This window comes from Palaemon carinicauda, chromosome 20 (assembly GCF_036898095.1).
Source record: "Palaemon carinicauda isolate YSFRI2023 chromosome 20, ASM3689809v2, whole genome shotgun sequence".
Lineage (NCBI taxonomy): Eukaryota > Metazoa > Arthropoda > Malacostraca > Decapoda > Palaemonidae > Palaemon > Palaemon carinicauda.
Window position 1 is genome coordinate 32,683,583 of NC_090744.1, and position 21,843 is coordinate 32,705,425.

At 40.5% G+C, this 21,843-nt stretch overlaps 1 protein-coding gene across 4 annotated transcripts in view; it reads right to left on the reverse strand.

Annotated features, from left to right (window-relative positions):
* Window positions 1-21,843, reverse strand: part of LOC137660275 (cytosol aminopeptidase-like) — a 93,617-nt gene that overhangs the window by 70,982 nt on the left and 792 nt on the right. For 3 of the 4 annotated variants that reach the window (XM_068395047.1, XM_068395049.1, XM_068395048.1), the window contains exon 2: window positions 14,823-14,932. In XM_068395047.1, the coding sequence (XP_068251148.1) occupies window positions 14,823-14,932 (110 nt within the window). Of the gene's footprint in view, window positions 1-197; window positions 4,465-14,822; window positions 14,933-21,843 lie in introns of those variants that run through there. The other variant, XM_068395046.1, reaches the window with a different exon arrangement.

Consider the following 21,843-nt stretch of genomic DNA (forward strand, 5'->3'; position numbering starts at 1 on the left):
AATTTTTTGTGACAAGATGTCCCATTTCCATAACATGGATGCAGTGCTTTGATTTCAATCAATCCCTTTCATCAAACGAATAAGTAATAATAAACATATTGGTCGTTCAGAGTCGAGGGTCTACTGAAGAAGTATATACCTTCTCTTCTATTGTTCGATAATCTTATGAGGTGGAGGATTAACTAAAAAACTAAAAGATTAATCAAAAGTTTTTATATTGTATAAACAGTCAGTAACTAGTATTTTAACAGTGACAGATGAGCGAGAAACAGTGCTAAATATTAAGTGGTACCTCACAGATACACAAACAAAGTACAGTAAGGTAGAACAAGAATTATCTTGGGACAACTAAATTTTAAACTGGAATACATTGTCATGTACTGACCTTAAATGTTCTAGGAAGAATCTGAATTGTATACCATTCTCATGTTTTTCAACTTACTGCATATACTTTTTTTATTTATTCCTCTATACAGTATTCAAATTACGTTAATAATGGGGCAATTCCCTGTTCATATAAAATAAAATCCCCTTTTCACTTTTTCTAACCTTAGAATCTCACATCTTTAAAAAGACTTCTGTATTCCTGATTACTTGGGATACATGAAGGAAGCATTTTGGAAGGTACAAAAATGTTAGGATCATACTTCTCAGTGCCTTTTAACAGAAACCTTTTTATAATTGGTCCATGTCACTATCTAATTTCAGTATAAGTGATTCCTACCAGAGTCTATATAGTAGTTCAGGTACTACTCACGACGAACAGTAAGAGTAGTGTGTAACAGTGGACCATATTAACAGGCTGGATACAAGCAGAATCAAACTAACCCCATTCCTAACATGTCCACAGCAAATATTTTCTTGTATCACATAAAAAATAAATTGTCTGTTCTCACTAGTTTGATACCATGTAAACAAATGTTGCTTGAATATAACATATGAATCATATGACAAAATGGAAATATTAATAAAAAGTAATATAGTACATCAAAACCTAGGGCTTGTGATAAAATCAAATTTCTGTATCCTCTTGAATGTTTGTAGTTTTCAAATTACTTTTCTTCACAAACTATCAGCAATAGAATACTCTATAAAACTGCAATATAATCATACCACCTCCATATCAAAAGTATCTTATGGAAATACATCTTTAGATAAACAGTATCCTGCTTTTCACTCAAATCATCAAAACCTTCAAGTGGCAATATCTAAGCTTTTTTGACAGTGCAGTACACTGAAGTTGTTTAAATAAAAAAAAAGTAAATATATCACAAAACAACTTAAAAAAAAGCCACTATTAGGGATAACAAATAATTGACAACACAAAGGAGCTGGGAAAAAAATTTAACAATAATCAATGGGATATTGAAAAGTTGAAAAGCAGAGGATATCATTATAATTTATGATTAAAACGAGAAAATCAAATTTCAACTTGAAGTGAAACTGCTTAAACGCCCAGGTCTTCATTATACTGATTTACACCTGACCAAATCTAATAAAACATCTATGTAAACTTTTATCTATAAAAATGCACTAATGATAGTATGCCACATCTTTAATAAAATACAGTATTTCAATATCTTATTTCATTATCCAATTGATATTCTCAGTTACTAGGTACAAAGTAATGTAGTTATTTGACTATCTAAAAGGTAAACTCACCCTATTACAGTTTTTCCTTAAACTTCCAATAAAGAATAGAAGTCATACTATGAAATAAATATCTTTTAAACTGAACTTGCACTTTCTAAAATGCCTGAAAAACCTATCTTCTGATATGAAAGAGAGACCTAGTATTTTCCTTTTAACATAATTTCAAAAACCAATGGTAATTTTAATTACTATACTATTCACAGTCTAAGATTTTCTCAAAAGAGCTGTTATCTAAGTTAAAAATCTGGACTGAAACCTCTTGCAAAAAAAATTCAATTTCACACTTGGTAGCAATAACAGTTTGTGTAGTAATATTTTGAAGCCTGGTTCCTTCCAAAGGATAGTTTTTGATTATCTAAGAAAAGAAAAAACTGAAAGACCTAAAACCTTATACAGCCAACTGAAATTTATCAAAAAATCAGAAACGGAGCATGTGAAATCATGTTCTTGAAAATATTTACTTTAACCAAAGCCTTTATTTAAACAAATATTAGAACATTAAGAATCATGGCCAAATAACTTAAAATTTCCTTACTTCCTGGTTCTTTTAATTTCCATTAAACACCCACCTTTGTAAATAAATTAATTACAAGTTGTAAGACTAAATAAAAATGTCAAATTATTAACAAGAGCTCTTTTAGTTCTCAAATATGAGTAGCAGCATATTACACAGTGATCACTAGAATTCAAAACAGAAACTTTCACATAGAAATAAAACAAGATTTTCCCTTGAAATACAATAAAAATACTACACCATTTGTAGAATTTTGATTATCCCTTTGCTATTTCCAGCAGCAATGATGTTTGAACCTTTCCTCCAACAGACGGCAGACACAAAGAGAGAAGACTCTTCCTCATTTTGCTCAGGATCAAGAACCCATTTCCTCTGATCAAACTTAAGGCTAAACAGCTCCTTGGAAAGACCTTTGTAGTAGACATAGAGAGAGTTATTTTCAGACCCACAGGCCACATATTCACCATCTGTGGCTAAACCAACAAAATTCTTTTCATTCGTGTGTCCTTGAAGTGATCGCACACAGTGTGATTTGTTTACATTCCAGATTTTCAACTGACTGTCTGTTGAAGCTGAAACAATGTCCTCACTCGACACAAACTTGACGTACGAAACGGCTTTCCGATGACCCTTGAACACTTTCATGGCTTCTTTCATATTTCTCAGATCATAGTAATGAACACAATGATCAGCTGACCCAAAAGCCAAGTGATACCTACTGGAGGGATTGAACTGAACACAACACACATTGGCTTTAGCTTCCAGGGATGTTAGGGATCTTTCCCTGTCTAAAGACCACAGCTTTACTTTGTGGTCATCACTACCTGATGCTATCAGTTTCGTATCCATTTTGTTAAAATCAACACTCCAGCATCTTTTCTCATGTTCTGAAAAAACATGAAGTCTTTGATGAGTAAAAGCATCCCACACAGTCACAGTGCCATCGTAATCACTACTTGCTAACATGTTCTTCATGTAACTGCTCCAACTTACACAACTTATCTTAGACTGACACACCATCTCTGAACATGGATAGTGTAAATCCACTGTGTCCCTTATCACTGTCCCATAATCATATATGCGTATTTTTTTAGTCAATCCTGCAACGGCAAAATATTCACTATCTTTATCAAACTCTATACTAGAAGCAATGTTACTGGACTGGTGAAACATATCACAGTTATAATTTATGGTTGCTAAAGGTCGCATGGCACTGTACTGAGTGAACTTACTAATGCACTCACCAAATTCATTAAGACCGTTCCCTTCATCGTCACCAACACCAGCGTCACTAAAGCCTGGAACACGCATACTGAAATAGCGGTCTACTAGTTCATCAAAATGGAGATGCATACGCTTCCTTTTAGCATCCAAGGTAGAGCTTTCAGGACAACTTTGTTGAAATAAGGGTACATTGAAGCCCTCCTCCATATTGGCGAGTGCCTGATTATCCCTCGCTCCGTTGGATGTACTTGGGCAATCTTCATCGAGAATCTCTTTCAAGAAGACACCATGTGAATTTGGAACATTACTGCCACCATTGTTGACGTTTTCACCGTAAGGAGACAAATTTTCTAAGCTTGTCTGCACACCTGATAAGTCACGTTTTATCAACTTTAGTTCTCTATTGATAGTTGACAACTGTTCTTCCTTGTGTTTGCGCAACTCCGACAAAAAATCTTTCATCAAGTCATACTTGTTTCGAAGTGACGTTGATTCCAGTTGTTCTCGCTTTTCTTGCAGTATAGAGATAATTTGTGTTATATCACTCAACCCAAAAAAAGATGTGTCGAAGCTTAGATAATTTCTCAACTCACTAAGTGCAGCACTTTTATTTCTTTTTGCAAAAGCTACCTGAAGGTCGGACGTGCGTCTCTGTTTCAGTATCTGTTGGTTCACAGTATGGTTGGGAAAAATTTGGTCTACACTCTCCACACCAAAGTTACACTTTGGACACCGTTTACTCGATTCGATGCTGCGCACGAGACATGCCCGACAAAAAGTGTGACCACATTTAGTCATGTGGGCTTCTGAAATTAAGTCTAAGCAAACAGGACACAAATAATCTGAGTTTAGTTCTTCATCAGTAGAATCTATACCATTAACAACTGGAGGATGAGGACGCTTGCCACCCCGCCCTTGCACACGCAGGTTAGACCCCTCTAAGCGTGTTGTTTCGCCCGATGCCATTTTGTTTGATCAATCAATAATAGCTGCAATCTACAATCAATCCATCGCTGTCCCACCCCTGTCTCCAACAACTCGTCCAACACACACACAACCTAGATGTGAGTAACCTGAAAGATATTGTATATGTTAAATTCAATTCTATTAATGATAAATTTAACACAAACAAAATTTCACAAGGTGACACTTGTAAGATTTCTAGGTAAAGAAATTATAGTCAACTGAAATTACTGATACAGTATCTTCCAGGTCGTCACTAAGCTCTAGCAAACCAAGTTCATTCCTAATTCAAACTAAATAAATGCACATAAAAATAAGCAAAGCTAACATTACCAAAGAATAGAAAAAACTAGTTTAAATTCCAGTATATGAAACCAATTAAAATAACTTACAGCATGAATTTAGAGTGCTTTAAGTCCAAATGTTTAAAATCCGAGAAAAAATAAATAGCCTCAGTCTGAAAGTATGGGTAAAGACATCTTAACTTGTAATTCCTGTATATATCAATAGAATAGATTTAGGTTATTATTTGCATATCATAGTTTGTAAGTAAATAATTCTAACATCATCCAAAGATATAACTTAATTCAGTAAATAACACTTTATAACAATTTGACCTTCTTTTATAATGGGGAAATATTTCTAATCATTGGTGTCCTTTCCACGTTATCGTATTAAATGTTGAAAAAGGAGGTACTGTATATATTTTTGTCAAGATATCTTTGTCAGAAGGACTTCACTTAACTCGCTTTATAATTTTTTTCACGCAGTCTGTGATGAAAATTTCTTATGCAATACTGCAAATAGGTTTAGCATTAAAGTAGATGGTATAATCCTGTATTCGTCCCTTGGTCCTGCTAAAAATCTGGTCCTAAAATGATTTCTCATTTCTGGTAACTACCTAATTTTGAAAGGATTTAGAATGGGTGTAACCTAGGTCAATAATTATTCTCACTGGGTTACAACTGGTGTTTTTATTGATTATGGATCCAGAAGGAATACCATTTACAGAATGCCTTGGATGGAAAATGGTAGGTAACAGGGTTTTTTTTTTCTTTTATCCTTACTTAACTGTTTAACTTGTTCAGGTTTACTGAGCAAACATTTCCCCCACTTAAAATTCTTCAGAATAGCCCCAAAAGTATCTAGAAATGACTATTGTCAGCTCTTCTAGGAGGGCACTCCAAAATTAAACCCTCGTTCTCTAGTCTTGGGTAGTGCCACAGCCTCTGTACCATGGTCTTCCACTGTCCTGTGTTAGAATTCTCTTGTTTAAAGGTACATTCAGGCACACTATTGTTTCCTGATGTCCTTAACTCACTGGGCTATTTTCTCTGTTGGAGCCCTTGGGCTTATAGCAACCTGCTATTCCAAATAGGGTTGTAGCTTAGCTGGTAATAATAATAATAATAAATAATAATAATAATGACAATACTGTACTAACTAATCTAGAACAACACTAAGTGGTATTTGAGAAACTCTAATAAAATGCTTTATGAGAAGAGACATTTTCAAAACTAAACTCCAGCTAAAAATAATTGAAAATTGTCTATGATTAACATTGATAAAAAATGCTACTTCAGCTAGGTCGGTACTCCAACACCCTTTTCCATGGAAACCAAAGAAATAGGGTAAGAAAAGGTGGTAAACCAATTAAAACTTAAAAGAGAAAAATTAGACATTGCTAATTTATTCAAAATTTTAATTTTCCTAACAGTATATTTACCAAATTCCTCTTATCCGATTCCTTGATTTTCCAAATTTCTTTCATCTGTCTTATACAATATTCTTAATTTTCTTTGTTAACAACATATTGGTAAACTTTTGTCAGAAAAACCCTTTTTAACTAATGTGTATGTATGTGTATATGTATATATATATATATATATATATATATATATATATATATATATATATATATATATATATATATATATATATATATATATATATATATATATATCATATATATATATATATATATATATATCATATATATATCATATATATATCATATATATATATCATATATATATATATATATATCATATATATATATCATATATATATATATATATCATATATATATATATCATATATATGTATATATATATATATATATATATATATATATATATATATATATATATATATATAAAAGTTTGGAAAATTTCCTTCCCATTAGAGCAAGTTTATTTTTAGAAAAAGTCTTACAATTTGACCTCTTTATTCAGAATTAGAGGAGCATGCAGGTACATGAATCTAGTCGTTCAATGTAATTTTGACTTTACACTTTTAGAAAAATTGGTAATAATAAATTGTGCATGTATTTCATACAGTGTCTCATTATAAAAGGGATGAAAAGTTCTGTTCACTAAGTGAAGAAACCTACATCAGCACTGTTCATCCAAAGATCAAGGGTAGATGACCCCTACAGTGAATCACCTATACACCAGTCAATACACTGGGCACTCCTTGATCCATCTTAATCTGTGGGATGCCCATTAGTGGTCAACTGTCACTTATATACTAGTTCTCATCTTCAAACAAGTAAATGTGGTGGCACACCCCTCGAGCCTGCAACAAAAAATTCCCAGCTTAATGCCTAGAGCCAACAAACAGTCATTTAGTATAAGTCATGCTGCCACCATACATTCACCCCAGCCCTCTAGCAGCAACCCAGTGAACCAACCAATAAACACTGCACAGGAGACGGCCTTAGTGCAGTAGGGGACGAAAAGTGGCGACGAGATGTTACCGCCCAATGGAGAATGGAGTCTTAGCTCGCCTTCCTTCAGTACTTCGCAGCAGCATCATTGTCTTCCGAGTAGAACAAGGACCCTCCACTGACGAGTTGTGAAGATCGAGCGCCCATCTCTTTGGCACCTGCCTCTAAAGTTATTAAATAACAGTCATATCTTTTCAAAATCCAGTTTGCCCACTGGTTGATTGCGTTGTCAGTGAGGAACTCGACAGCCATTGCTCCTGAAAGCAAAACTGTTTTTAAAGCTGGATACGACAAGTCCTCATTGTCAGTCAGATACTCAACAGAGCCAAACCAGTAGTCAATCCATGAAGAGGCTTGCAAAGTCACCCTTGCAATCTTCTCCATGTTCACGGATTTGCAGCCGAGAACGTAACTTGCCGAACCGCCAGCTTGTCAACAGACATGGCCCGAGGTAAGGCCGACAAAGGCAGGTCCAATGGCAGGGGATCATCATGCAAGATGTGATAGTATTTCCTCTGCCTAACAAATAGTGGAGAAGTAAGCGAGACAAGTTACTCGCCCTAAGAGAGTCCTTCTTCCCCACAATCTGGGAAACTGCTTTCTAAATAGACACCGACACCATTTTAAACCAAGATACCTAAACCCTGGTCTTTCTGGTGAGTGGGGCACAGAAGAATATGTCCAAGATTGTGTCTTTTCCCTTGGGAGGGGAGCATGTGGGATCCCCAAGTCTATTAATTTTTCTTGTACAAACTAACACCTGCATGAAGGAATAGTCCGACTCTCCTTGTTCAGAGGCAAGAGATTTAAGGCTTGCTGTTAGAGGCAACATACTGTCAGAGTCATAGATCTGGGACTCATCCAACACGACTTACACCCTTAGGAGCCTGAGTTGGGTCAGGGTCATCATCAGGTACCCCAGCCGGGTATTGAGACCTCAGAGGAGCTCCTTGTGTCGCAAGCAGCGACGAGGATGATACCGCACCTTGACCGCTCTTCCAAAGTGTTGGGTCATCGACAATTTTCAATACCCAGGTCTTCGGAATAGCCGTCATATCTTTCCAATCCCCAGGATTGGCTGAACAATAAGATAGGAAAGACTGTCTACTTCCGAGAAGATGTCGCTGGCTGCATGGCCTGCTGAGGCTTAATGGGAGCAGCAACGAGCTCTGGGCTCAGAATGACTGGCGACAGTTGGTAGTAATCCGTAAATAAAATCACCCTAGGAGATATCGACTATTAGTCTTCGCGTGAAAGGTACCTCCCCGACGAAGCGTCACTAGCCTCTTGTCTCCTCTGTTTTGTGTCTATTCTAAAAGGGATAATACCCAATTTTTCCCACAGGGATCAGGCTGGTTGTGAGCAGCCTTAGTCAAGGTACCATCGGTACCTAGACGAGTGACATGGAAGCGAAGATGAGGGAGAGGCAGGAGGACGAGAAGTAACACGGACGGAGGCAGTAATACTATGCCTGAGGTCCAAAGGTGGGCTTGGACCCTAGGGAGAAATTGACACCGAGAGGGGTATGATTATGGATCTATAATTCCCTGGTGATCAGGCTGGAGAAGGACCAATGGCAGCCTGCTTTCCTGTCTTGACAAGCTCGAAGGACCAATGGCAGCCTGCTTTCCTGTCTTGACAAGCTCCAAGAACCATGGCGCATCCCTCGCAAACAAGGCAGCCAAAAGGGCTCTCAGTGAGGAATGTCCTAATGAGCGCTTCAGAACTTCATCAAGAAAGGAAAAGAGTGAACCACCTTCATGCAAGCGAGCTGGGTGCACACTACCTTAAGGAACACCAGATATCACATTCCTATACTCACTAAGGTGCCCATCACCAACAACTCTTTGCAACATATTTAAAAATTCAATGATGACGCTAAGAAAAGACCTACCCACTCCCAACTGTTTAAGTTTGAAAACAAGGGCCTCATGATTAACACGGTCAAGGGCAGCACTAAAATCAAGGCCAATCATACAAACTTCCTGGCCACAATAAAGGGATTTCAGTACAGAATTGGAGATTATAAGAAGAGCATCACATGCTCCAAGGCCATTATGAAAGCCAAATTGCAAACTAGGGAATAGATGATTGCCTTCTGCAAACCTATTCAGACTTTTGCCATAAGACATTCAAAAACTTTAGATAATATGGGAGTTATGAAAAATGACAAATTCGTAAGTAATTTTTATTTTTCCTAACGATACAAACCTTTGCTATTTATAGGGTATTACTTTCGGCAAAGCCGAAAGGATGAGCAATTAAAATTTAGCGAGGGTTAACTACCCATCCCACTAGTAGCGGGGGGGGTAGGGGGGGAGCTTGCTACCCCTCCCACTCACACACCTGTGATTGCACTCGCTTTGCTTGGAGATAGGACTTCAAGGGGGACAGGGTTGGCGGGCAAGTATGTATAAATAGCTAAGGTTTGTATCTTTAGGAAAAATACAAATTACCTCCGAATTTGTCATTTGTTCCATAAATGGAATACAAACCAACGCTATTTATAGGGGTGACTCGCCCATTAGGAGGGTGGACGTCCCTGCCAATCTGGCTTTTTGGCCTTACCCGGGGTATTCCCTATTATGCAGTTCTGTGCAACAATAAGGAGACCCTAACACCTCGCTAAACCTCCTAAGAATGGTCAACGGCCTACCCAAGTTGTGCGGGGTGATAAACTAGTAGTGTGACTGTCCAGGTAAACGTTATTCAAAGTCTTGTAGGAAATAACTGAAGAGACTTGAGACATTCCCAATACCACCTCGCCAGGGGATTGGGACACAACAGTATTGGAACAATACTAGGTTACACAAGGGAGCGATGGTTTACTGGCAGAGGTTTGAGGCCAGCTTGTGCAGAGGTTCCAGGAAGCTGATTTCCCCAAGAGAGGGGAGGATGAAGAAAGAAAAAGAGCCAAACATTCCTTTTCATTCACTAAGACGAAAACTCGGGTAACCAATGCCCTCAACCTTCTGCTACTTGTCCAATCAGGAGCTTGAGGTACTAAACCAGGTGTTGTGCAGCCACCACAGGACCAACAGAGAACGTATCGAGGTTACTGTGGGTCACGTCTTGCAGGTAGTGGGCGGTGAATGTCATTTGGCATTTCCACACACCCACTTGAAATACTTGAGTCACAGAGTAATTCTTTTTGAACTTACGAATCCATGCAGAGATTGTGTTCTTCGTGAACCTCCTCTTGGTTCTGACTGTGCTTATGAAGTGAAAACACACTGGACTGAGCTGCTGCTGTTCTTTTGAGGTAGCGCCTCAAAACCTTACTGGGCATAGTAACAGACAATCTGGGTTGTCATTACAAAGCAAAGACTCGTTATCCGGAAGGGGTCGAACCTAGGATACAAAACCCCTGGATTCTGAGTCTTTGCAACAAACTCAGGGACGAAGCTGAAGCTTACCTCTCCCCAACCCCTTGAATAGGAATGTCATAAGAGAGACCATGAAATTCGTCGACTCGTTTGGCTGATGCCAAGCCGGGTAGGAACACCGTCTCCCAAGTCAGGTGGCAATCTGTTGCCTGGCGTAATGTTTCGTATGGAGGTCTCTTTAGAAAGTGAAGAACTCAAACCCCGTTCATGGGGGTGGTCTCACTTCCGACTGAGGACAGGTAAGTTCATAACTTTGTATGAGGAAGGAAAGTTTCAGCGATGACGAAATATCCATTCCTTTCAGTTTAAAAGCGAGACTCAAGGCTGAGCGATAGCCATTAACCGCTGAAACTGAAAGACACATTTCTTCCCCCAAATACACAAGAAACTCCACTATTGATGGAATAGTGGCATCGAGTGGATTGAAACCCCCTCCACAACACCAACTACAGAAGACATTCCACTTTGCCTGGTAGACTGAGGCTGAAGATTTTCACAGACATCCAGATATCCTTTTTGCTACTTGTTGCAAAAATCCTCTCTGTGTAAGGAGAAGACGTAGCGAAGCTACTGCCTTGTGGTAGATGTTGACATGTGGTTGTGAGTAGATAGTGTCTTGGAGGAAGTTCTCTTGGGAGCTCTGTCAGGAGCAGCAGAAGGTCCACGAACCATTCCACATGATGCCATAGCGGAGAAATGAGGGTCATTCTTCAGGCAGAATGGTGGAAATGCGTATACAGTACGTCGATATTGTCCCACCGTTGTTGGAATGCATCTTGCCAGAGAGCTTCGGGATCTGGGACTGGGGAGCAGTACAGAAGGAGCCTGAAGTTTAGGGCCGTTGCGAACAGATCCGCAGTTGGAGAACCCCACACTCTGAACTTTGATGGCTACTAAATGATCAAAAGATCATTCGGAACCCACTACCTGCGATGCTCTGCTCAGATTGTCACCGATTTACACGTTGAAACTGATGGAGAAGACGATTCACGAGTAACCAACCACTCATGGTACACGAGAAGGATGACGATGGTCAGGCGATTCACAAGGTGAACGCATAGGCAATTCACGCTCTGCTGGACGATGGTTTGACTGTCGAGCAGGAGAACGTCGTAGAGTAATGAGACGAGATCGGAGACTGAGGCAAAGGTAGTACAGTTTCTTCTAAAAAAGAAGACTGAGGAGGAGAGGAGGAGAAGAGAAGTCTCTTGGCCGATGGGGCAAGAGCACCCTAAAGGCGAAGAGGAGGACGGACACGGCGAGGTCGCCTGCCGCCGACACGACAATGTAGAAGCATGGGATCAGCAAGCTGACCGACAACAGGCCTCTGAAGAGGAGTCTCACTGCGAGACCATTTACTTGAAAGGGAAAAACTAGTTGGATTGACGTGCTTCGGACTTTACTCTCCCCCCAAAGGAGCGAAGACCTCGGTGACAGAAGATGGAGAAGCAACGCATTTGTAGGAGCAGCCGGCAGGCCAGCAAAAGAGCTCTCTGATACCATGACACTGACGACGGATATGGGGTCGACGTCTGAAGCCAACGCGTGATGAAGGTCAGCACCCCGGTGCAAAAACCGCTCCTTGGAAGGTTCACCAGGCAAACCCGACGACGGCCAGAGATGAAACAGAGGAGAAAGAGAAACAGCCTCACTCGGGAAGAGAGCTGGAGCAACCCTATAGGGCAGGCAACACCATCTCCCGTGAACTGAGATTGGCCAGGTGTTAATTGGCCTACACTACTACTCGCTGGCCCCCCGGAGGAAGCCGTCCGAGTAGGAGCTTCGAAGGAAGGTCGGGAGGCGGAGGAAGAAGCCTTGGGTTTCTTCTACTTCGAAGCGCCCTTCGAAGGGGAAGAATCCTGTTTTAGACTTCTTCCCACTAGGAGGAAGACCACTCCCGACACTCGCTACATTTCATTATCTTCGTTGCAGCACTGTTCTCTCCAGACAGGGCAAAGGCTTTGGGCATCCATCTCCATAGCAGACATAAACTTCCCAAACAAGTCTGCATAGCCGTTAGAGAACACAGCACACACACACTGAAAGTAAAGGAAAAAAAAAAAACGATTAATGGCAGTCCAAAAGTTGGAGAGAATGAAGGTTGGTGACAGCCACACTCCATCCGAGCCAAAAGCAAAATGAGCACAATCACAGGTATGCAAATGAGAGGGGTAGCAAGCTACCACCATAACAGCCCTCCACTCACTAGCGGGATGGGTAGTTAACCCTTGCTATATTTTAATGGCTCATCTTTTCAGTATACCCCTATAAATAGCGTTGGTTTGTATTCCAGTTAGGAACAATTGGGCAGTAATCAGTTGGACTTGAGCAACCAAAAACACATTTACATAATGAAGTAACACTAACGATTGTCCATCAAGTGCTAAAAGCTCCTTTTCTTGCGAACTTACACAAAATAACAGAACTTTGGAGGTAAGAAATCTGCAGTCTTTATATAAAAAGAGAGAGAGAGAGAGAGAGAGAGAGAGAGAGAGAGAGAGAGAGAGAGAGAGAGAGAGAGAGAGAGAGAGAGAGGACCATTTAGGTCCAAACTTCCATAATCATCAAGGTTTATCATGAGAGCTTTAATGTCACAAGATTGAAAAGCTAAACTAGTTAGTTAAGCCTCAGGAAAATGGGAATAAGGAAGATCTATTCGGTGCATCTGTAAGTAAAGACAAATAAGCCGTAACTAGAAAGAGGAATCCAATGTAGTACTGTCTAGCCAGTCCAAAGGACCCAATAACATTCTAGCGGTAGTATCTCAACGGAGGGCTGGTGCCCTGGCCAAACTACAGTCGTATTGTCGCTCATCAACACAACTGAATAACCTGAAAGGAGCTGTTGGAAATGTTGAAGAACAAGGTACGTTGCTTTCTACTCCAAGAGGTTTATGTGGCATTGCCGGTCTAACTCAAACTACAGCTCGAAGGCCATGTGCTGCAGCTGGTGTGAACCATCCCCCTTCTTTGATGAATCTGTGAAGAGCATAAAATTGGAAGAGGGAGGAAGAAGATCTACCCCTGTAAGAAGGTTCGAATCTAGGATCCACCAAATCGGGTCTCCTTTGCTCCGGTCACCCAGGAATGAGCATTCTGAGAGGGTCCCTGCCTTGAGACCCAAAGGTCTTCAGCAGCCACTGAAGTGACCACATGCAAAAGAGAATGTTGCATATTCTACCCTCCACCGTGGTCAGGTGACCCAGTAGGCACTGCCACAGATGGGCTTGTAGCGAGCTTCGCAAAAGTAACTGAAGTGGCACTCCTTTGAATCTTGTGATTCTTCCTGTGGAGGGAAGACTTTCTCTCATGTCTATCTGCATTCCAAGATAAACCAGGTTCCGCTCGAGTTACCGAGAGGAATTCTCCAAGTTTTACCATGAACTGCAGATTGCTGCAAAACTCAAGAAGCATGGCACTATATTGGAGAAGGGTCTCCATAAAGTCAGCTAGGACTAGCCAGTCATCTAGAGAGCAGAGAAGACGAATGTCGTTGGCGTGCGCCAAAGCTGAACTAGGGTGAACAGTTGAGTGAACACTTCAGGGGCTACTGACAGACAAACACAGCACCCGAAAAGGGTATATCTTTCAGTGCAGATATTCAATCTGCACAGAAAGATATACCCTTATACTTATTTGAAGCCAGATGGATAAGGATCCAAAAGTACATGTCTTTTAGATCCCACGTGATCATGTAGTCTAAACACATGTCCATATTGAGCTAGGTAGCGAGCTTACTTGGCAAGCCAGCCTATAGACTCGTGGAGTCTCGCAAGACCACATTGGCGAAGCACTGGGTACCAGGAGGATCGCGTGTATTAACTGCAAACCCCAGAGAGCTGCAGAGCTGGCAACTAGTTGAACTCAGAATAGATCAGTGCAGAGCTGGCAACTAGTTGAACTCAGAATAGATCAGTGCAGAGCTGGCAACTAGTTGAACTCAGAATAGATCAGTGCAGAACTGGCAACTAGTTGAACTCAGAATAGATCAGTGCAGAGCTAGCAATTAGTTGAACTCAGAATTGATCAGCGCGGATCAGGATAAAGGACCCATGATATAATCAAGAATACAACCCAAAGACATTATTCCTGAGACACTAATGTGGGGCTTCTCTGCCACTTGCCAGGAACTACCGATAATTCATTATAACCCTATAGCATTCCAGCTATGCAAAAATCATACTCCTATTAAAGGATGAGGGTTTGTATGTGTGTAAGAACAAACAGTATTACTGTAAGAGATTAACGATAATCAAAGTGCATGTATACTCTATTAACAATGCAGATCTTACATTAATGAATTGCATAAAAAAAAAGCAATAAAAACCAAATAATAAGAATAAACTACAACTTACTACTGTAACAGGCGGGTAACATTGCCAGAAGACTTCTCGTTAAGGGTAGCAGCTGCTTTTGTTAATAGATTTCCTTCTTCATTATTATAAACACCTACAACAACTCCAACCTAGAGCAAAAATGAAAATGTTCTTATAAGTCTAAACATACTCAAATTAAAATACGTACTTCATGTACTGTAAACGCATTTCACTTTATTATAAATTACCACAAATCTCTTGAAAAATTTAAACAATATTTTCCCTGCTTTACAATAAAAATAAAAAATATAAAGTACTTCAGCACAACATGGATCAGCTGTTGAATATCTAACAAGGTAGTTAATAGGAGGGTGAGGGGTATAATTCTACCGACCTGCTTGAAGAGTCAAGCCACTTTCGACTATCAACCTTAAGTCTAAGAGGATTGGTTGCAGTGGGAAGTCTAACACTAACGACCTGGGTTTCCATTTCTAAGAAAAATACTTATTACATTTTGTTCCCAAGTAAAAAGAAATAATTTTTTATTTTTTCTGACACAAAATTAAACCCTTCATCCTTTCCAATGGGAGACACACTCCTTGGTTAGAATCCCTCCAAATTAACCTGGCAGGTTCTTTTTCTTCCTTGAAAATGTCATTCTTCCTAGCTCCTTGCAGGAGTGAAAAAGATGGCTCCAATACCCTTCTTTCTAGCTAATCATAAGTTTGTAGGAGCAGTTAGGGGCTTGGTCAGTACTAGTTTATGAGAAAGCAGACCTAGGTCAAGAAAAAACCCATTTCCTCAAAAAGGGGAGACCAATAAAATGACGAATTTAGATCATTTGTATTTGTCCTAACAATACAAACCTGAGTCCTTTACATAAGATATAACTGCAAAGCTGCAGAATATGGTAATTAAAACTTCATAGCGAGGTGTAAACGGGTGGCCAGTAGTTACCGTATTTGGCTTGGAGCAGGAAAGCCCCACCCTTCTGCTAATTTGCTCAGTTGGGATTTTTAAGAAAAGGTGATGGCAGGAAAGTATGTTTTCAGGGAAAAATAAGAATTATCTCCAAATTCCTCTTCGTTCCAACACAAATACAAATCTTTGTCCTCTACATAGACTCGTCCTTAGATAGGAGTAAGTTCCTGTTCCAACTGGCTGGAAAACTAGTCCCAGGATTCCTGAACATGCACCTAGTAGGTAGCGGAGTTCAGGTTCCTTACACCTAGTGGACTAGTGGTATAACTATACAGTACCAGCAGATCCAAAGCCCATGCAATAAAGGACACCGTGTTGCAATGATGAGACATACAATATGTATACCAACGAGTTTGCCTGGTTCCAATGGACTTGCTTGGTTCACACCAGGCGACATGAAAGACTGAATGGTGCAATCCCATCCACTTGCTCCACCAAAATATTGTGACTTAAGGGAAGTTGAGGGAGTAGGAGTCCAAAATTAGGGCAAAAGGAGAGACGGAGAATGTAAAAGTTACACCATTAACCGGAATGCAGCAAGTGTTCAGGGTCATAACTACTGGCTGCCCCTGGTTACTGGATAGCCAAGAAACCTGATCCAAGATGCCATGGGAGAGCAAGGGAGATAAAAGACACAGGTCACAGCCCAGCCATGTGCAATGGTGCCGAGGCCCACACACGGACCCATACCCCACTAGCACCCTAGTACCAAGGAAATCAGGGGGGCCACAATACGGAATCCACGTATCGACACCAGACCACCCGAGTCACAGCTCCAAGGACCAAGGCTCAGAGCTCATACTTGTGATCATAGCCCTGGCCACGTGCATGATGGACTCAGAGGAAAAACAATCTATCACACATATAGTTTTATAGTTTTATATATGACATATCTGTTTTGACGTTGTTATTAGTTTATATATGACATATCTGTTTTGACGTTGTTACTGGTTTTAGAATAATTTATTGTTAATTTGTTCTCATTTATTTATTTCCTTATTTCCTTTCCTCACTGAGCTATTTTTCCATAATGGAGCCCCTGGGCTTATGGCATCTTGCTTTTCCAACTAGGGTTGTAGCTTGGCTAATACTAATAATAATAACAATAATAAACTACGTTGGATCCTTCTCTTTGGTTACGGTTCTTTCTCTTTGCCTACACATACACCGAATAGTCTGGCCTATTCTTAACAGATTCTCCTCTGTCCTCACACACCTGACAACATTGAGGTTACTAAACAATTCTTCTTCGCTCAAGGGGTTAACTACTGCACTGTATTTGTTCTGTGGCTACTTTCCTCTTAGTAAGGGTAGAAGAGACTCTTTAGCTATGGTAAGCAGCTCTTCTAGGAGAAGGACACTCCAAAATCAAACCATTGTTCTCTAGTCTTGGGTAGTGCCATAGCCTCTGTACCATGGTCTTCCACTGTCTTGGGTTAGAGTTCTCTTGCTTGAGGGTACAATCAGGCACACTATTCTATTTAATTTCTCTTCCTCTTGTTTTGTTAAAGTTTTCATAGTTTATATAGGAAACATTTATTTTAATGTTACTCTTCTTAAAATATTTTATTTTTCCTTCTTTCCTTTCCTTACTGGGCTATTTTCCCTGTTGGGGCCCCTGGGCTTATAGCATTTTGCTTTTCCAGCTAGGGTTGTAGCTTAGCAAATAATAATAATAATAATAATCAGGAAGACCTACGCACCGACACCAGGGGGCGAGGCGTGGAACTGTGACAAAGGCCCATGGTCCCGTTCATCACCCCTGAATCGCAAAGCCCACACGGACAACCTGGAATCTAAGGCTTCTTTCCCACTACAGTGTTGGTTATTTTTTTTTCACGAACAAGGCGGTCTCTGCACCGCAGGTATAGCGAACGAAAACAACCAATGTTGTGGTCGCCACTCGCAAATTATATCAGAAACACATTTGCTGATTTTTTCATGAGTGAATGGAGAGCTTTGAGTTGGCAATATTCTAAAATGTGTGTGAAATAAATGAATTTAGTAATGAATGCTTTTATAACTAGACTTGTGTAGTAATTATACAATTTCCTGATTATCTTTGCAAAAACTGGTTTGCCTCGATTAAAAAATTAACGCTTGCCTAATCCATTCTTTTCTTTATTATCCAGACTCAAAATCCTCCCTTAATCTACAGCAAACTTCTTTCCAAGCCAATGTATTCTTCTAGTCTTTCTTACCATAATACTGGTTTAATTTCTACTAAAGAAATAAGTAATTCAGTATCAATATTTTGTTCCGTGTCTGTGTGGTTATTTTTCACATCCATGAGAAACACTGCGTGGCTTACTACTACTACTCCCCAAACAAGAGGCAGAAAAAAATTGTGTGGTATGAAGACTCGTGTTGAAGATGATAGCAGAGCGGATCCGTGCAAGGCCAGTGGGGCACAGCTCATGCAAGGCGGTACCGCTGCGGAAAAAAATATAAAACCACTCTAGCTTGAAAAGATTCATATACTGTAATCTATCAGTCGATTGATAAAGGCGGATTCGCACCACTAGTGGTAGCGGATTGAAAACGCATAATGTGAAAGAGGCCTAAGTTGTAATCCTGAGACCGAAAACCAGGACCATACCCTGGCCACGTGCATCGGCTCTGTAGCCCACCTGGATACCGTACAGAGGTGATTGGAGACCAGAGCCTGGCCGAATCGTGGAACCATAACACCCGGTTACAGTCCAGGCCTGTACATCAGCCTATGGGGGTCAAACCACTAGACCATCACAAGGCAAAGTGGGGAACCTAACCTCCATTCATGAGGGACGAAGGCTCGAGGCCGCGCAAATCCCTTGCCTTGCCAAACCATGGGGACTTCACCCATGTCCTGCTTGGTTACAAGGGTAGTCCAAGACTCAAACCCAGGATCTGGGGAGGAGTGGCAGAAACACTTGCCCGACTCGTTTCAGCTCCAAGCCGCAACTGAAGGTCACGGTCCCAGCCCTGTGCATCAGCCATAGGGTCTAAACATGGAGCTAATCAGGAGGCAGAGGCTCAACGCCACGACACGGCCACATGAATCAGCATCAAGGCCATGGGTTGCTCTCCATGGGAACCGTCAATGGCTTGAGAAGTGATGAGTCGGAAGTCAACGAGGAGTAGAGGCTCAGGCCTGTGACACACGGTCATGGTACCAGCCCTGTGCATCAGCCCCGAGGAAATGAAACACAGCCATGGCTCCCTCCCCAAGGGGTTGGAGTGACACAATCAGAAGCCGAAGAGGGTCAGGCTCAAGGTCACTGCCACATAAATCAGACCTGGAAAAAAGGGAGATTTGTTCCATGAAACATAGGCCTGTGGTTTCCTCACCATGGGGAGGGGAGCCACTCAGGTGTCACCCACATCTCCTAAGAGAGGTGGGGTCGAAAGGACCCTTTCCTCCAACGATGGCTGACATGCCCTCCTCAACTTCATCCTCTCCTTCTTCATCTTAAAAGAAGAGACAGAGTAAGAAGCCAAAGAGGACAAGGAAGAGGAGTCTGAGGAAGAAAAAGAATGCCCATGTATCTTCCTCTTTCCGACCTTCCCCTAAGGCTCTGCAAGCAGATGAGTTAAAGTCTGAGAAACCATGACAAAGACACTTGCCCAAAGGGAAGAAGCACAGGGGCTCCAACAGGAACCACAACACTGGAGGAACACCATCACGGGAAGGGAAGTCACACCTACAGGGAGCAGAAGCCTCAGACAGGAGTGGCCAGTTTGAGAAAACCACAAGAACCCTCCACTGGCACCAGGAGAACATATCCCCAGCCCAGGGGCTCCTACAGAGGAGGACCCACTGAAAACACTGACAATGGGGAGAAACTAACACGCCCCTCACCACTGGTTTCACCATGGAGACACTGGCATTAGGGAGCCAACCTGAAAGAGAGGCCAAAAACCCCTTAGGTCACACTCATCATCAGCAATAGCAAAAACAGAGAAGAGCCTCCAACCTCCGAAGGGGAGCAACGAACACCACACACCCCTCGTAGGTCCGAGGGGCCCTTGCTCCTACTACACACTCCCAGGGAAAAGTGCCATAAGAGGAAGCACAGGGGCAGCAAAAACAGGAGCATCCAGTGAGCGGAAGGAAAAATCATAGCTCTTGTCCTCTCCTTAGAGTATATGTCTGCCACTGTAAGGAGGCCAAGACCTACACTCGGCACACAGAGATGAATGAGTACAGTCATACTCTCAGCAAGAATATAAGAGTGTGGATTTACAACCAATTTAACAAAAATCACTTCTCATATTTCGAGGTTATTGGCCAGTCTCATGGACATTCTAATGGAACTCCAGAAAAAGTCAATAGGTTTCTGCGTGAACAGATTGATCAGCCACCTTCAACATCTGTAACTTCTGATTCTAATTAAGGTACGTGAAGTGGTTAACCAAATTGGTACCGAAATATTTGCCAATTTAGCGCTTAATGTGTGCATAATTGATAACACCGAAATACTAGCCAACGGGGCTAACGCACGTAGCGAAACATAGTACGCTTGATAGCAACAGTGAGAAAATGTTTAATCGCAAGTGAAGCGAGCATACGCAGAGCAAAAACCAATAAATAATTAGCTCAACTAAGTAATGAGGTATTTGTAATATTATGAAGACTGCTATGAACAACTAGACTTCACAAAAATTGGGATGGAAAATCACGTTTTCTATGCATCCGGAAGTCTGGAAAACAAAACCTCCACTGTTTTGACCGTGTTTCATTATTATTATCTGATTTTGATAAGTAACTTTTTTTTATAAAAATCATTGGTGTCTTCAGGTTAGACAGCCTCTCTTATTTTTCCTTTTCTGTATTCTCCCACTCAAAAACCTCTATTTCCAAATGTGGAACCCCATTATTATAGTTATTGAGACAATGCTACACCTATAAATGAGATTATCTGTGGCAGATATAAAAGTCAAATTTGTTGAAAACACACTAAGATAGAAAAAATATATTTCCATATTGGATATCTGAGGTTGGTTGAAACTATGATTTTACCAAGAAATGTTCTTTAGAGCAATTTATTTGTTTTAAATGATTATCATGATAATAACTGTCGGAAACCAGTATTTTTCAAATACTAAAGACACTTGAAACAAGAAGATTTTCCAGAAAAGCCATACTGCACAAGGCAAAGAAACACAGGGATATAACCTAACCTAACTTTACCTAAGATGCCTGTAACCTCCTCTGTGCCTATCCTATAATGCAGGGTTAAATTCTTTAACCCTTTTACCCCCAAAGGACGTACTGGTACGTTTCACAAAAGCCATCCCTTTACCCCCATGGGCGTACCAGTACGTCCTTGCAAAAAAATGCTATAAAATTTTTTTTTTCATATTTTTGATAATTTTTTGAGAAAATTCAGGCATTTTCCAAGAGAATGAGACCAACCTGACCTCTCTATGACAAAAATTAAGGCTGTTAGAGCAATTTTAAAATAATATACTGCAAAATGTGCTGGGAAAAAAATAACCCCCTGGGGGTCAAGGGTTGGAAATTTCCAAATAGCCTGGGGGTAAAAGGGTTAAACAACTAATAATACTCTCTGTGAATATAAGAAATTCCTGGGGGTATTTTCCAGTATTTGGAACGATTTTGATGATATTGACTGTTAGAAACCTCATATTTCTCAAATTATTAAGAAGCCTAACATCTAATATTGTGCACTTATACCGTATCTCTACCAACTGATTTAGGATGTCATTATCTTTATTATTTAGATAAGGCTACAACCATAGTTCGACAAACAAAAGGCTATAAGGCCAAAGGCACCAACAGTGAAAATAACCCAGAGAGGATAGGAAATAAATACACTTCAAAATAGTAATGAATGAATATCAAGTACCTCAAGTTTAGTAACAACATTAAAATAGATCTGTCGTACAGTATTCAAATAATCAAGAAAGACTTATGTAAGCCCGTTCAACATTAACATTAGCTGAAAGCTTGTACTTCTAAGGTTCCACCATTTGTACTCCCCGATTAGCAATATCATTCCATAATCTGGTCACAGCTGGAATTAAAGTTCTACAATAATGTGGTGTTCACCTATAGTACCATTAATGGTTAAGG